This window comes from Strongylocentrotus purpuratus, unplaced genomic scaffold, assembly GCF_000002235.5.
Source record: "Strongylocentrotus purpuratus isolate Spur 01 unplaced genomic scaffold, Spur_5.0 spur5_scaffold_1, whole genome shotgun sequence".
In the NCBI taxonomy this organism is placed as follows: Eukaryota; Metazoa; Echinodermata; class Echinoidea; order Camarodonta; family Strongylocentrotidae; genus Strongylocentrotus; species Strongylocentrotus purpuratus.
The window spans coordinates 11,892,778-11,908,564 of record NW_022145594.1 but is presented as its reverse complement, the minus strand read 5'-3'; the positions used below and the strand labels follow the sequence as shown (position 1 = coordinate 11,908,564).

Genomic DNA, 15,787 nt, shown 5'->3' with positions numbered 1-15,787 from the left:
ACTAAGACTTATACTCATCACATCAATTAGAGCGTACCCTGGTCCTGGTCCTGGCCCTGGGACCAGGCACAACATTAGCGCGCACGCACTACACCCAATTTTGGTACCGCGCGTTCAACTTATTAGTGTACATAGCCATGTACTACAATGTAAATGCATATAACAAATCAAAGCGCTAAGCATCACACAGTTTAACATTAAATCCTCGTTTCCAATATAATCATATCAACCCACATGATACATCAAAATAACTACTGAAATCGTTCTGACACAATACACATATGTACATAACAAATCTCTAGCATAACAATATTAATATTTACTAAACATAACAGTGGTTCAAGTTTGGTCAACTCACCTGTGAGAGGGCCAAGCAAAGAGTGCTGGCTTGTCTTAGCACTCCGCCCTCTACAGGTCACAGGGTAATTTCCTAACCCTTTACATTATGTACACAATATTTTGCGGCCTTACAGGGAAATCTAATTAATATAATAGATTTGTGTATGAGAAGGGTGATCTAGCATATGTAGTAAAAGCATGGCAAAATGTAATGTGAAGGGAGGGAGAGAATGATACAAACCTTGATAGTATATTGTTAACTATCCCGACACGGAATAACCATATGACATGACCATCCAGGTGCAAATATATAGCTAGGTTATAGATGCACCCGATAAAAAAGGTCTGACACTGAATGTGTGAACGATTACCAGACTCAATTGAACATTTTACATTGTGAAAAGTTGTATAGCCACTTTGGTCTGTCCTAGAAAATTATCTATCGATCTTCAAAACTTTAAAATAAAACTTTTTTTTCTCGAATTTTGAAAGAATGTTTGGTTGTCCCAAGGACTAACAAAATTCAATATATAGTGTACCAGCTACATACACTGCTGCAAATTTAAGAAAGAGAAACCTGGGGGGGGGTATAGTGAGCACAATTTTTTTTTCTCCCTAAAATTTGAAAGGGGGGGGGGTAGTGAGCACATTTTTATTTGTTTTGGTCCTCGAAAATTTAAGAATTTGCACCCCCCCCCCCCCAAAAAAAAGGGTAAAAATCACGTGTTTTAACACGTTTTTTTTTTCTCAAGGGGGAGGGCCCCGTCCCCCCCCCCCCCTGGATCCGCCACTGATAGATGCACCAAGCCAAAAGCGAATTAAGTAGACCAGTTTGCACGCGGCTAACAGTCCAATACAAATTAACTTCTAGGGACTATATTCTCCTGACACATCTATTAATGCCCTTATGACGCCCTATCCCTTTCAGGAATATAATTTGTCTCCCTAATCTTTAGTTCATCTTCGTGATATAGGCTGCCTTTGAAGCTGATTGCCAGGAAGAAGAAAAATAGAAGAACGCCTTTTAGAAACTGGAGTATGCAGACTTTTTATTTATTTATTATTTATTTGTATTAATACGTTTTTATACAGGTACAAAAGATCAGGAGTAAATCTGTTTTGCATCTTGGACCTGACTAATAGTCGTTTTTTTCCCAATTTAAGACATTTTCAAGCCCCCCCCCCCCCCCCAGTTTTTTTTTAAAGGGAAAGTTCTAAATTACTATTATCTTTGAAATGCCGTTGGAATTTAACCTTTTCATTTTTTTTTTGCCTGCAAATGGGGCATTGTACCTTTAAAAGCATCATTATAAAAAGCAGTAAAAATAACAAAGTATAACAAAGTAAAATACGCATACATCCATTATGTAACATTATAGTAATACAAAATATGGCAGCATAATAATTCAAGGCCTTAATGATTCTAAATACAGTGTTGGTCATAATATGGTCGAATAATTATTTTTACCCCAATTTATGGAATGATTTTGAAGATGATTTATTCCTAATATATATAGATAATAGTATACATTCTCAGATTTTATTAAATAATAATTTGTGAGTGTTTGTTTTACGTTACTGCTAAATCATGTGTGTACTACTATGCTAATAAACTAGGGTACCTACGTCCTTAAGTCATAACTGACAGTAATGAGGATTAATGCCTTATAAAAAGGCACTAATATAGCACATCGGCACGGTTTTGATCCTGGGGCTCACAGTAACGAGGCCATTGCTTTAATAGCCCCCACATATACAAAAAAAAAAAGAAGACTAATGCAATAAATTATCAATAATTCATTGCATTTTGCCCCGACCCCCAACATACAAAAATTCTCTATGTGGGCATGCCTTGAACCATAATACATGGCCCTACAGAGGATTTTTTCCTTTTTGGGAAAATGCAATGAATTATTGATAATTTATTGCATTTTCTTTTTTTAGGGGACCTACCCCTCAAGATCTAGTAGGAATAAATCATTGTCAAAATCAGTTCAAAAGTTGGGGCTAAACAAATTATTCCATCATTATGACCAACAGTGTATAAATGAAGGCTAATTATAACAATATCAACATAAATATAGTCATATAAAATTATGCAAATGTAAGGTTTCAGCTTAGAGGTTGAGGTAATTTCAATGGATTCGATTTTTTTTTTCTTTTTCTTTTGGTACAATAATTTGAACATTTCCAGAGACTGAGCATTTTGAAAGTTATTGGGTAATGGATTCCATACTTTTTAGCACCGGCATATTTTAAAGACTGATAATAAAGTTGAATGACTGACGTTGCAATGCAATGTTGAGTGTCGATGTCAAGAGAGAGAATAAAGAGAGGTACACGAATTCTCTAATTGGAATGTTGAAATCAGTGGGTGTTAATCATCAAGCCTTTTTAAAAAGTGTGAAAAGAAAATCCTTAATTTCTTTGAAGATACCGATTACATCTCAAGGTGTTATCGATCGCGCCCATTCGTCGCAAATCCAATCAACCACAAACTACATAATGACCAAACTGTGCTTTATTGGTAAGAAAAGAACAATTTATATCGCTTATTGTGATTCTTAATTAGTAGATAAAAATATTTCCCAAATTCAGTTAAATGATTTAGAGAATAGGTGTGTTTTGATAATGTTAATATTTATTTTCTCCCTTTTCATTATCCGCTTAATCCTGCGGTGCGTGTACATTTGTATTGTGTGGTCCCACATGCCGGGATTTGTGTTATACCAAATTTATCTTTTGAAAGCGTCTGTTCTTTCTTCTGTTGATCAATTTCTATTGAAATGAACGATAGTCCAGCAACAAATTCATGATAAAAATTCCATAAAAGTGTCCATTTCATGTTACATATAGGTGTAGGTCTAGAATCTAGAGCAATTTTAATAATGGGAGTTGTGAAAGAGTGGCTAGACCCTAGTCAAATTTTCCATGATCATTCATCAAAATTGTGTAGATTATTCTAGGCCTAGATCTAGCCTATTTAAAAAATGATATGATTATGACATGACCAAAGAGTAAAGTAATGAGTCATGAAAATGTTCATGCTTGTAATGTTGTGAACTTGCTTCAGTTTAGATCTAGACCTAGTTGTCTGCACTTCTTTACAGAATCTTAAGCGTGTCAGGTAAAGACTAAAGTTTTATTTCATTAAAATTTAACAGGCATTGTCATTAATTGATAAACTGATTTGCAGTTTGCAAAAGCAAAAAAGACTTTCTTTCATGCCTTTCACCTTCAGGCTTTTGCAGATGATTGTCTCTTTTGAGTTTCGGAGGGGGTGGGGGCGGATGTTTGTTTTTATGTTTGTTATCTGCTTTGTTTTGTTTATTTCAACTATTATTTTATACTCTGCAGTGAGTCTGCTCCTGTCTGTATATTTTCTTTTGCTGCAATGCCAATGCCAATATTTTTGATATCGGAAGATCTAACTTTATTTAAAAAATTATTTTCCTCCACATTATTTCTTTAAAATAAAAAGTAGAACAACTTTGTAACAAAAGGCTCTGACCAATTTTATTATTTCATTGGAATACAAAAACAAACAAAAATGACAATTTTCTCAGCCAAACAAAAGCTACTCTAGTCTTTAAAGGCACTATGCTCAATTATTGCACAGTACACACATTCATCTGGTCAGTACTTTTCCTGGTAATCAGGTTGGGGACTAGACAGAAATAATCGTCTGATATGGGGAATGCTTTAATGAAAATTACCATTTGTATACTTTGCCCAATACACCAATGTTACACACACAAAGGGGGGGGGGGGGAGGGGTTGAATTAGAAAAAGGGGAACATGGGGGACCAACAGGTACCGCTTAGGCATTGTTTGTTAGTTAGAGGGCACAAGTAGCTACAAGTAGTGCAGTCTAGCTTTAATACATGTACTGTACTTTCAGCTAATCTCTTTTTTTACCGGTACTTGAAGCTACTGTGCACGATAAGAAGGACAAGCACACACAAACTGCATTGCATATCCTCCCCCTCACTAACCTGTACAATGTACTTCAGCTAGACACAGTTTCTGTATAAGGGCAGTCAGTAGAGCTAGACGCCACAGTGGAACAACTGTCAGTATCAGCGACTGAAGCTTTCAGTCTAGTGAGAGACTTTTACTTTAAACACTGCTCAAACTCCTAATGTTTCCCATGTCATTGTAGTGATTGCAAAAAAACAGGAAGGGCGTTTACTTTCAAATAGTATTTTATCTCTTTGAAACTCCATGTGTACTATGTGTACCACGCTGTTTTGTGACAGGAAAGGAAAATGTCAAAAATGTAAGACCCAGTCCGCACTAGTTTGGCCAGGAGGGATTATACCTCCCTCCATGATCACTGACAGGTGGTTATCTCATCAAATCAGCTCTCACTTACCATAAGAAAACGGGGATCATGGGGGACCAACGGATATCACTTAGGCATTGTTTGCTATAAGAGGGCACAGGTAGCTACAAGTAGTGCAGTCCCGCTTTAAACACCAAGTCCAGTATTTCTTAAAGTCCTAGATGTGCTGACAACATGTACCGGTATGAATTTTATAATTTTTTAATTTTTTTCTTCAACATTTTAAATTCTTCTGCCCAGTTTTTCAAAGAGTAGATCTATGTTCTGCAAATCCTTGTTTTTTTTATTGTCACTACACTTGTTTTTTGATTTTTTAATGATTTCTGTATGAATTTATTCTAGCATATAGAGGAACAAGTTGCACACATTTCTAAGATATTTTTTTTTATCCTCTTTTTTCCCCGATGCAGTTTTCCAAATTGTTAGATGATGGTTTAGCAAAGCTCCATGTAGTGAACTATTCTCAGTGGGATGGAGCAGGAGGCCCCATCAAATCTTTTGGTAAGTAATTTTACGTTTGCATTTTTTAAATAAAAAATTAGTCTTTTTGCCTGGTAGTGACAGAAAGTACATTCTCACTGATTTGACACTAAAAACTATGGATGTACATAATTATCTGGAAACAAAATTGTGGTTGAAAATGTATGCATGTACGAGTTGATTATTGAGGAAAGAAAGATACAAATTTGTGCTAGAACTCAATGACACCTATATACCTTAAAACCGAATAGAACTATACCTTTATCTCGAAATTGATGAAATATAGCAAATTGTGAATCAACCGTAATTGACGCAAAGCTGCCAACCATTAATACTTTGGAGGTTTTAGCCCTCAAAACTAATGTTATGAACCAGAGATTCCTTTGTTGTTGTAGTTTTTTCTTCCACCTTCCTCCCACCCCCCCCCCCTTTTTTTTCCCTCTTTTTTTTCTTTCTTGTTTACATTCTGTTTACAAGTATGAATATACCAGATTGCTTTTTCTACATGTACCTCCAAAGATTCCTAATGTTAGCAGTGGAAAGTTAGCAGGTGTACATGTATGTAATGATGTTGCTCTTATTTAAATTACCTACATTGTCCATCTCCACCCCCCAGACGAGGCTGCTAGTCAACGAAGCAGCCGGTTTGTCGTTCACAGCTCTTGCCCTCAAGCTTCAACTCTCTCACAATGGTCGCCTGGTGGCGGTCTTCGGCATCGACGGCCAACAGACCCTCAAGGTCATCCATGACAAGCCCTACCTGTGCACGCTCTGCGGGGCTTGCTTCACACACACCACACAACTCAGATGCCACGCTCAGGCCAAGCATAACTACATGGAGAATATGTCTTCAGGAGGTAAATTGTCTAGTTACCAAATATATTCTGCTTTTATATAATAATAATAATGGTGGCTTCTTATATGGCGCATATGTCCGTCACATTGTGACGCTCCTGGTGCTGGCCCGATTATTACCCTGGCTTTAGCAAGGCAGCCATGTAGCGCTTAAAGGCATCGTTTAACAATGTTAAATCTGAGATGCAGGGCCCTACGTGTTATCAGTCAGTGTCTGTGATATGGCGTAATATTGAAGCCCTAAAAAAAATCGCGCTTCAAAATAATCAAGAAGTGCCTCAAAAAAATGAAAAATCTTTGAGTAACCAATTTTACCATACTCATTATCCCCAATAGACTGTAGTGTTATGAAAACCGTTAGAACAAACGCAAATTGTTGTTTTGATTTCCAATCATAAATATATTGATAATCAGACAGGCGATCGGCTTGTAAAAGTCATGGGGTTCCTGACTGACCTAAAGATTTATAATTATCATTGCAGCATGAGCTAAATCCAGGATTTTGTTTCAGAATCTGAGACAAAGTTACCGGATCTCATTCTCTTTAATACAAATGTCTCTAAGCGCTTTACAGATATACTATTACCCGGTCATTAGATTCAATAATTGCCCGCACACCCTGTGTGCACAAACTCCACTCCCTGGGGAGCATTCCAGCCAGGCGTTACTTGTCGCTCAAAAACTGTTTGACCAACAATGACATTCGCATCCTACCGGTTACCCATTTAACACCTGGGTGGAGAGTAGCAAGTGCAGGTTAATGTCTTGCCAAAGGATATTAGTGCCGTGCTGGGATTCGAACCCTCGACCTTCGCATCTCCAGAACCAGGGATGGAATTTGGGTCCTTGTCTCATGAAACCATTAGAAGTTCACTGACACTGACTCAAATGAGTTTTTTTGTGTTTTAGTTGAATTTCAGTGGACTTGTACTTATGATGGGTTTGTGAAATGATGTCCTAGGCAGTATATTGTCTTTTATGTTAGGGAAACTATTTAGTTTATCAAAATATATCAGAATTAGGACAAGCCATTGGTTTGGCTATTGTCTGTGCCAAGCTAGCTGCATTCTTGAATAGTTACTAGAGAGATCTACCAATAAAAAGTATCTACTCAATACAATTTCAGTTTGGAATGACGATTAAACATGGTATCATTCATATTTTAATCCAGACAAAATTTAATTTTTAACCCCTGAAATTTCATACTTGAACAAGGGTCCTCTTCACACACACACCTTGAAAATTCAGATCTTGCTACCCCTGTGACCTTACTGTGAATACACACTGTGGAGCCATTACCAATATAAATATTCATTACTACTGCTTCAAGTAGATATAAGTAATTTAGTCTTAGTCATGTTTTATTTACAAAACTTTGTAAAATCAGTGGGAATTTTCCATCAATACAACTACATGGAAATTTGCCATGTAAGAAATACATTCTTTCAAAGAAATTTGGGGTAAGTTTTAAAAATTCCATCTCTTTCTTTATTTAAATATTTTTTTATTTCTATATTTGAAACATATTTCAGTGGGAAATATGTCATTGATACGACTTTGAAAGACATTTTTAAAGTAATGTAACTTTTTAAAACAATGTTGTGTTCTATGAGTTTTCATGTTCTTGTTTTTTATGTTCTTAATGCAGGTGGAAGCCATGTTCTAGAGAGAGACCTTGACATAAGCAATCCGGGTCCTGCTTCAACCGTTGGAACAAGACGAATCTCAACAGAACCAAAATACTCTGACACCTACGACACCAAGTTAAACTCTGAAAGTAGTGAACTCCTCAAGAGCGCGTTGACCGGGGGTGATTCGTTACCGTCGTTTCCTGAGATCGAGTTGAAGAAGGTGAAGAAGGAGTCCGCAGCGTTGAGTGATGGAGAAGTGGAAACAGACAGGGAGGGTACCACGGGAGACCTCCCGGAGTGTACCCACTGCTCCAAGAGCTTTGCTGGCCATAAGAACCTGGAGGTCCATGACATCAAGCATTGCGGCAAAGAGATGCACAAGTGTTCTGCATGTAAAATGGCGTATCTACCCAGCGCAAAAGGACCAAGCACCGGCGAGGATCAGCCAGAGGAACCTGTGAATCAGCAGTACCTGATGAACTCGGAGGGTTCCAACTTCACTCATAATAACGATGAAGGGGAAGGTGCCAAGGTAGATGTTGAGCTTGAGGATGGACTGGGCATTGACTGTGTCCTTTGCGGAGAGACCTTTGGCATCCTACAACACATCATCACGCATATCCATGCATATACCTCATTCCCGTGCACGTTTTGCGACAGCGAGTTCCCGTCCATGCGAGAGCTCGGCTGGCACTGCAAGCAGAAGCATGACCTTCTGTTGGTCCGGTGTCCATTCTGCTCGCGTGGCTTCAGAGAATATTCCCATCTGGCGTTCCACATGCGGGAGCACAAGGGCCACCTGTTCTGCAAGATATGCAAGGTGCAGTGTCTTTCACGAACCAGCTACACCATGCACATGGAGATTCATGAGATCAATACAGAGTTGGATCTGACGGATGATGATGGAGAAGAAGACAGTGACGAGATGAGCGAAGGCAGTTCACAGAAGGAGAAAGAGAAGCATACTTGTCACATCTGCTCCAAGCCTTTCAATTCCTTTTATTCCATCTTCCACCATATGAGAAGAGAACACCCAATGGAATCTCTTCCCTCCTACAACCAGGATCTCGTCAAACGCCGATTCGTCTGCAAGAAGTGCGGCTTTGCCTTCCGCCGGAAAGACACCCTAGAGCGGCATGAGCTGATCCACAAGAGAGGGGACTACCCTCGACGAAGGCCTCCTTCGAAACCCATCATCAAGCCAAGACCTGGCAACATCCTCTGCACGATATGTAATCGAGCATTCATGAGGCCTACAAACCTTGATGCTCATATGGAGGAGGCGCATCCAGAGGAGTGTGACGAGGCTGTCAAAGAGAAGAAGAAATACTGCTGTGACCTATGTGGTAAATTACTGATGAGCCAGAAGAGTCTGGACCGCCATATCCTGGTGCATCAAGAGCCAAAGTTCACCTGTCCTATCTGTGACAAGAAGCTGAAGCACGCCGAAACCCTGAAGACTCACATGCGGACGCACACTGGTGAAAAGCCTTACAACTGTGACATTTGCAAGCACTCATTCGCACAACGCTCTTCTTACGTCCAGCACATGTGTATTCATTCCGGAGAGCGCCCTCACGAGTGCGATGTCTGCAACAAGAAGTTTATCCGGAGGACAGAGCTCAGGCTGCATCAGGCAAAGCACTCCAATGTCCGGATGTTTCCCTGCAACTCCTGCAGCAAGACGTTCAAGACGGAAAAACATCGAAAGGTTCACGAGACGCAGTTGCATTCCGAAAAAGCGCAGTCTTACATGTGCGAGAAGTGCGGGAAATCGTTCACATGGGCGGCAGGTCTGAAGACTCATGCCTGCAGTCATATTGGTGATGCTCCTTACAAGTGCCAGGAATGCGACAAGACGTTTTCCCAACCTCTCTTCTTGAAGAGGCACATGCATATTCACACAAAGCCATTCAAGTGTGAACAGTGCTTTGAAGGATTCAAGAACAAGACGGATCTTAAGAACCATACTGCCCAGATGCACGGGCCAGGCACTACTACAAGCAACCAGACACAGAGTATGGTACCAACTCAAGTCCAGGAGCTGATTTCAGATCATAGCTGGAAACCTAATAAGATGATGATGGATATGCCTGTGGACCCAAACAGTCCCCTCTCAAATCCAATGTCTGTTCCTGGCCCCAGTCAACACACAGTTCCAAGCCAAATTCAACAGCCCACCCTCCAACAAGGCCAGTCGTCCCATTCACCTCAAGTACAGTCGTCCCATTCGCCTCAAGTCCAGGTCTCGATGCCTACCCCGGTCCAAGGAGCCATCTCACACCATTCCCATGTGCCGACACAAGGTCAGATACAAGGCCAAATGTCAGGTCAACTGCCAGGTCAAATTCCAGGTCAAATGCCAGGTCAAATGTCATCATCCCTTACAAACCACACAACTGGTCAAGGTCATGTCCGGATGTCCTACACCAATCGGGCTCCAATGCCTCTGCAAAATCAAGCCACAATGTCACTTCCAAATCAAGCTACAGCATCTCACCCGAACCAAGCCTCATTATCTCACTCCAACCAAATCCCAATGTCCCTTCCAAATCATATCTCAATGTCTCGTTCAAACCAAGTCGGGCCAATGTCTCTTTCTAACCAAACCCACATGCACCGGATGTCGCATTCAGTGTCGGTACCTAATCAGATGCAGCAGGCGCTCGCCAATCATATGCCTCCGTCCCACCCGAGTCAGGCCCTGTCATCGATTCAACATCGAACCCAGGTCCCGAACCACCAAGCACCAATGTCTCTTCCGCATCAAGGCCAGGCTTCTCTTCCAGGGCAGGTCCAAGCCCCAATGTCTGGTCCAGGTCCTGGTTCAGTCCTTCGTCAGCCCCATCATCACTATCTCCCGAATCCAATGATGCAAGACAGGAACATGTATGCAGAGCAGCAGTACCAAGTCCAGGACTCCACAAACCAGGCTATCGCAGCTATGCTTACTCATATGTCTTCACTCTAACGCATAATAGCAGTTGTTGACATTGTCGTTGCTCCACCCAGAATGTTTTGAACAGTAAGTATAATAAAAGTTAAAATTAGGTAGAAGAATTGGCAACTTTTACACAGTCCATTTTGCTGTTGTCATCATCTTACATCAAAACTGTATTCATTTTATCCCCCTCCTCTAAACCCAATTGGAAACTATTTTTATTTGGTTTAACATGCACTTTTCATAACATGTCCACAAGCTATTTCAGGCCCTGTATTAAAAATAGTTTAGTTCAGTGGTCCTGAATGTAAAATGAAATTTTTCAAACATTACCAATTTTAAATGTCATGTATCGTACAAGTACGTATGTCACATAGTGTTGTATGTGTAACATATATGATTACCAACGAACAACTCAAGACTAAAATGGAAAAAGATTTATGGTTTGTAAATTTCTGTATTTTTTGTTTTAGCTCATATAACATTTATTTATTAATTTGTTTTTTGTTTTTATGATACATGTACATGAACTTGTATTACATGTATATATTTCAATCCAAGTGTTATCACACGTGTGATACTGGTATTCAAGTCTGAAGACTGTTCGCCTTGCATGATTTATGTTTATTATTTTGGTATCTTGTTCTATTTTGCATACCTTTGAAAAAGGTTTGCTTTATAAACGAACCTTTAAAAGGGTTCTACAAATTTAGACCTGCTAATGTGGTCTTGATGATGAATATGACCAAACCGTCAATCATGACAGAAAAGTGAACATTCAATGATTTTGACCAAAACATATTTTGTTAGAGGTCTCTAACCTGATTTCTTGACCAATTTGTTGCACTAGTATCAAAAATCAACTTTTGAGATTGGACATTTTAAATTTCAATGCTTTGTTTAATTGATCAAATGTGCATAGATTATCTTCCAATGATATAAAATTCATAATAGAAGTAATCATAACTGTTTCTTGGAAAATAATGTTGACCTTCTTTGTTCAAACACCTTGTTTGACTTTGACTTTAATTCTTGGGCAGGAATTGCTGTCCAAGGCAAGGAAAGGGTTAGTAATTTTAATACAAATTGTTAGGGTGTGGTATGTTCTAACGACAGAAACCAGGCCAGTAGGGGGTTATCCCCAAAATGATTGCTAAGATGAAGCATATACCACACCCAGATAGTCCTTTGCTTGCTGTACAGTCGCAGAAGTATAAAACCAAATTCTTCTTTTTGTACGGTAATTTCTTCAGCTTGCACCCAGTAAATAAAGATGGCATGCCAGATCTTCTAGGAAGCCTAACACATTCAAAGCTAGTCGGTTGACTGATGAATGTTAATAAGTTAGAATTAGGCGAGCTGAGGTCTATTTCATCATGACTGTGCCATGGACCAGTGATGGCCTGGAGGTAGAGTCGATGCGCGGCAAGCAGGAGATGGCAGGTTCAAATCCCTCTAGTTTCAAGATTTTTCTGACTTGTTTTTAATGACAAGATCAAGCTCACAATCTTTATTTACGTGATGCAAGCCAAATTTCTGTACAAATTGAAATTACTCCCAGGAAGCATAAGATTCAAAGCTTGCAAATATTTATTTTACTTTATAGTGGATTCTCATTACATGTAGGCCTACAAAAATATTCAGTTTCCTGTAAATTATTTATCAGTTTGCCTTTGGACGTTAAGAAAATAGTATAACACTCTTTGATATTTCAAGTCAACTCAAACAACTTAATATGCTAGTCTTTGTTGACCATCCATTATTTCCAATATTGATTTGATGTGTGGCTGGTGTTAGTTTGGGTGAATATCGGCATCCCGAAGCAAATTTCTTGTAATAAGTTTGGTTGCTCTCTGGTAAATGTTATACTAACCCTTTTTGAAACATGGCAGGGATTTATTTATTGCCTAATGAAAAAGTGAAAATGTATGGTAACTACCTAATTGGAGTAGATTTGTGTCAAACAAGTACATATTTCTGAAGCTGCAGTCATTTGAATCAAACAACTTTCTGCTTACCGGTATCTCAATAGTGTGTCCATGTTTGGCGTAAGAGCCCAGTGCACTTATTCCCTATTAGCGAGCCGCCTGGTAAATGGTAAATTAACTTCCATGACTAATTTCTACAAAAAGGGATATATGGAATGTGATATTTTTTTTAATATCAACAACTTAAATCAATCTTGTTTTCAATTTTTACTTTATAAAGTAAAAAACTGCCAACTTTGTATTCTTTCTTTCTTGGTATTCTAATTTGCATTTCATAAATGCAAATTTAGTTTTAGGAGAATTTTCCACAAGACAGCTGTATTCCTTGATTATCACACTGTCCAATGCACTATTAATATTTTGCATCATAGCTCAGAATCTGTTTAAAAAGTACCTTTGTGCTTTTCTCTCAATGTCTGCCATCGCTTCCAGAAGAACTGATTACCTTGTTAGGATCTTGACCGGCAGGAATTTGTTTACCCTTGCTCTAATTTGAGTGAAATATGCCATTTGGCATCGCAGGGTACGAGTGATGAAGACCAATGCTATTTTACACACTGAAGGAATGCATTAAATGTGTGTGTTTAATTGGTTTTTACAGACGTGTATAATCAGGTATGATGATTAACATCTGGAGACCGACCTTTAACGTCACCATCTAAAAGACGTGACTCAGTTTTCGAACAGGGTTGCCTGAGCCAGTTTGTTGGCGTAGACAGAGAGCTGACTAACTCACATCTCCCTTGCCGATTACAGGGTGGTCTACAAAAAGGACAGAATTTCTTACTAGGGTCCAGGGTTCGCTGAAGGGCTCAAGGATTCTCCACATGCCTTCTGAACCACATTGCGAAGCATTTCAAACAAACTTCATTGACTAATATTCAATAAGTTATTTTGGTTGAGAATGAGTCGAGTTAACCTGTCGATAATTTTCAAACCTGCAGAATCAAAATTCAAACCGGTCGCTGTTCCATGTTCATACCCTTTATGGACAGACAACCCTGCCGATTCATCACTTTGTCATGGAGAATTTGCCCATGATATTTTTTCATCTGAAATCCTCCACGCTTTATATTATGCACTTTGAGAACCAATATGGTTGTTGACCAGTATGGCTGACATGTTTGAGGAAACATACCGTTATAGTATTTTATTTATGGAAAGCAATCCCTAAATTGCTTTTTTCTTGTCTCCCTGTCTTGCAGGGAATACAAATGGTCAATGTATTGTGGCTGAAGATGTAGAGGAGTTTTAACCTTGTATAGTGTTACTTTAAAACTCTTCTTCAAACAAATCAAATTTTATTATAATGATTTAATTAGCATGAAATGTTTTAAATGCTTTGATTTGATTTGAGGTTTAGCGATGCTGTATTTTATATGTAATCTGTCAAGGCTCAGAAGTGTATGAACTTGTTCTATAAATATTCCAGCCATCGCCCCTTCTGATTCTCTGCAAACTGTATGAAATATAATATATGTTACCATGCTTGTACTTAAACTATTTAGAGTAATTTCAACCTCAATCAATGGACCGGTTTACAAACGTGTATATTCAAATTTATGGATGTTTCTTTCCTGGGGACCTGGTGTTATTCCATTAACCCTTACTGTACTGGGCTATTTTGAGCACCTCCTGACTGGGGGGGGGGGGGCCTGGGCCCCCCCCCCCTATGATCTCGGCCGTTGGATGTCCGATGAACACAAAAATTTGCATGTTTGTAGATATTTGCGTAACGAACAAGATGGTGTAATTAGTTTTTTTCGAATATGCAAATTTTTGTCGTTATAGCCTAATTAATTATGCAAAATGCTAATTTTATGCATTTTACAGAAAATGTGTCAAACTCCACTTTTTGAATGTTGAAACTCAGTATTCATATGAAACTTCTTTTCTAACACAAAATATTTATTTTGATGTAATTAATAATGATAATTTATGCAAATTTGATGCGATTTTCAAATATTTATTTTCTTATGTATTTTATTGTTTTTTTATTTCTTATTATATCTATTGTTTTTATTTCTTATGTATTCTTTTGTTCTGGAATACATCAAGTTACTTTGAGAAACATATAAAAGCAATTCGATATCAATTCATATCACCCACTTAGGAAGGAATACATCTAAACCTGTATTCACATTTCTGCTTGTACATGAATATATGCAATTATAGCATATTTTTGATGACATGCGCATACTAATTGTTATGTAACACCTCACAGGTATATCCGATTGCGACGAAAATGGTATCAAAACGTGCGTAAGACTTGAGGGAAAAAAGTCATGAAACGACAATTCAAAATTTCAAGCGGTTGCGGCGCAATCTCCGAAAATGTCGAGGGGGGGGCCTCCCAGGCCCCCCCCCCCCCCCCAGTACAGTAAGGGTTAACCTGTTATTAACAGGAATGCCAATTTCAGGCAAAAGTCTGAATTTAGACCATAGTTTAGGCTTTTTGTGTTAAAAATAGCTTATTCTAGCTGATTTTCAGGCCCTCTGATCACTTCTAACTGGCATCCCTGTATTAATGAATGAACTACACTACTTGGAATCCAGTCTGCATATATTACTTGTTGCTATGTCAGGCAACTTTCAGGTCGTTAAGAACAACCGTTGTTTTAAACGTCTGCATACATTTTGAATATGTTAATAAACCGGTTTATTGAGTGAAAGCGACCAAATTTAATACAGCATTCCAACGAAATAGATGCAGCAAGCAGATGAATGTGTATACATTATTCTAAGTGCAAATATAGCAAACAAAGCCATTTTTTTAATACCAGTGAACCAAATAATCTATTAGAAGAATGAATTTTGGAAAAGGCTGAAACACACTAATAAAAATAATAATAATAATAAGAATATTTAATTTTTATATAGCGCTTAATACAAATGTCTCTAAGCGCTCATACCATAATCATCTTGTCCAGTGAATAATCATGTACTAAAATAATTTATACATTTATTATTATCGCTTTTATAGTGCTCTTGTTTATGAAAGTTTAAGAATTTGTTTACCCTTTCGGGACTTTGATTTTTTTTACCCATTGCAGTTCAGAAATGATTGAGCGTTTTCATCCACAAAATTACACCTGTTATTCTTATCAATCTCTCTTACAAAGTTAGGGATAAATTAAAATGGTTATTAACTGAACTAACGTGAAAGAAAATTCCACAACAATATGCTAATGTGTACAAATACATAGTG

The 15,787-nt window shown here is 38.3% G+C and overlaps 1 protein-coding gene across 1 annotated transcript; it reads left to right on the top strand.

Annotated features, from left to right (window-relative positions):
- The first annotated feature begins 2,776 nt into the window (after positions 1-2,776).
- On the top strand, positions 2,777-13,863 carry LOC100888144 (zinc finger protein 271). The gene is made up of 4 exons (XM_030977692.1): positions 2,777-2,866; positions 5,095-5,185; positions 5,781-6,021; positions 7,668-13,863. The coding sequence occupies exons 2-4, from the start codon at positions 5,156-5,158 to the stop codon at positions 10,619-10,621; spliced, it is 3,225 nt and encodes a 1,074-aa protein (XP_030833552.1). The 5' UTR covers positions 2,777-2,866; positions 5,095-5,155; the 3' UTR covers positions 10,622-13,863.
- The last annotated feature ends 1,924 nt before the right edge of the window (positions 13,864-15,787 follow it).

What these genes read in the sequence shown, in the direction of transcription:
- LOC100888144 (XM_030977692.1), top strand. Translation starts at nt 5,156, where the DNA reads ATGGAGCAGGAGGCCCCATCAAATCTTTTG. An exon ending in AGGCCCCATCAAATCTTTTG is followed by an intron (nt 5,186 to 5,780) that starts GTAAGTAATTTT and finishes TCCACCCCCCAG; the next exon opens with ACGAGGCTGCTAGTCAACGA. An exon ending in GGAGAATATGTCTTCAGGAG is followed by an intron (nt 6,022 to 7,667) that starts GTAAATTGTCTA and finishes TTCTTAATGCAG; the next exon opens with GTGGAAGCCATGTTCTAGAG.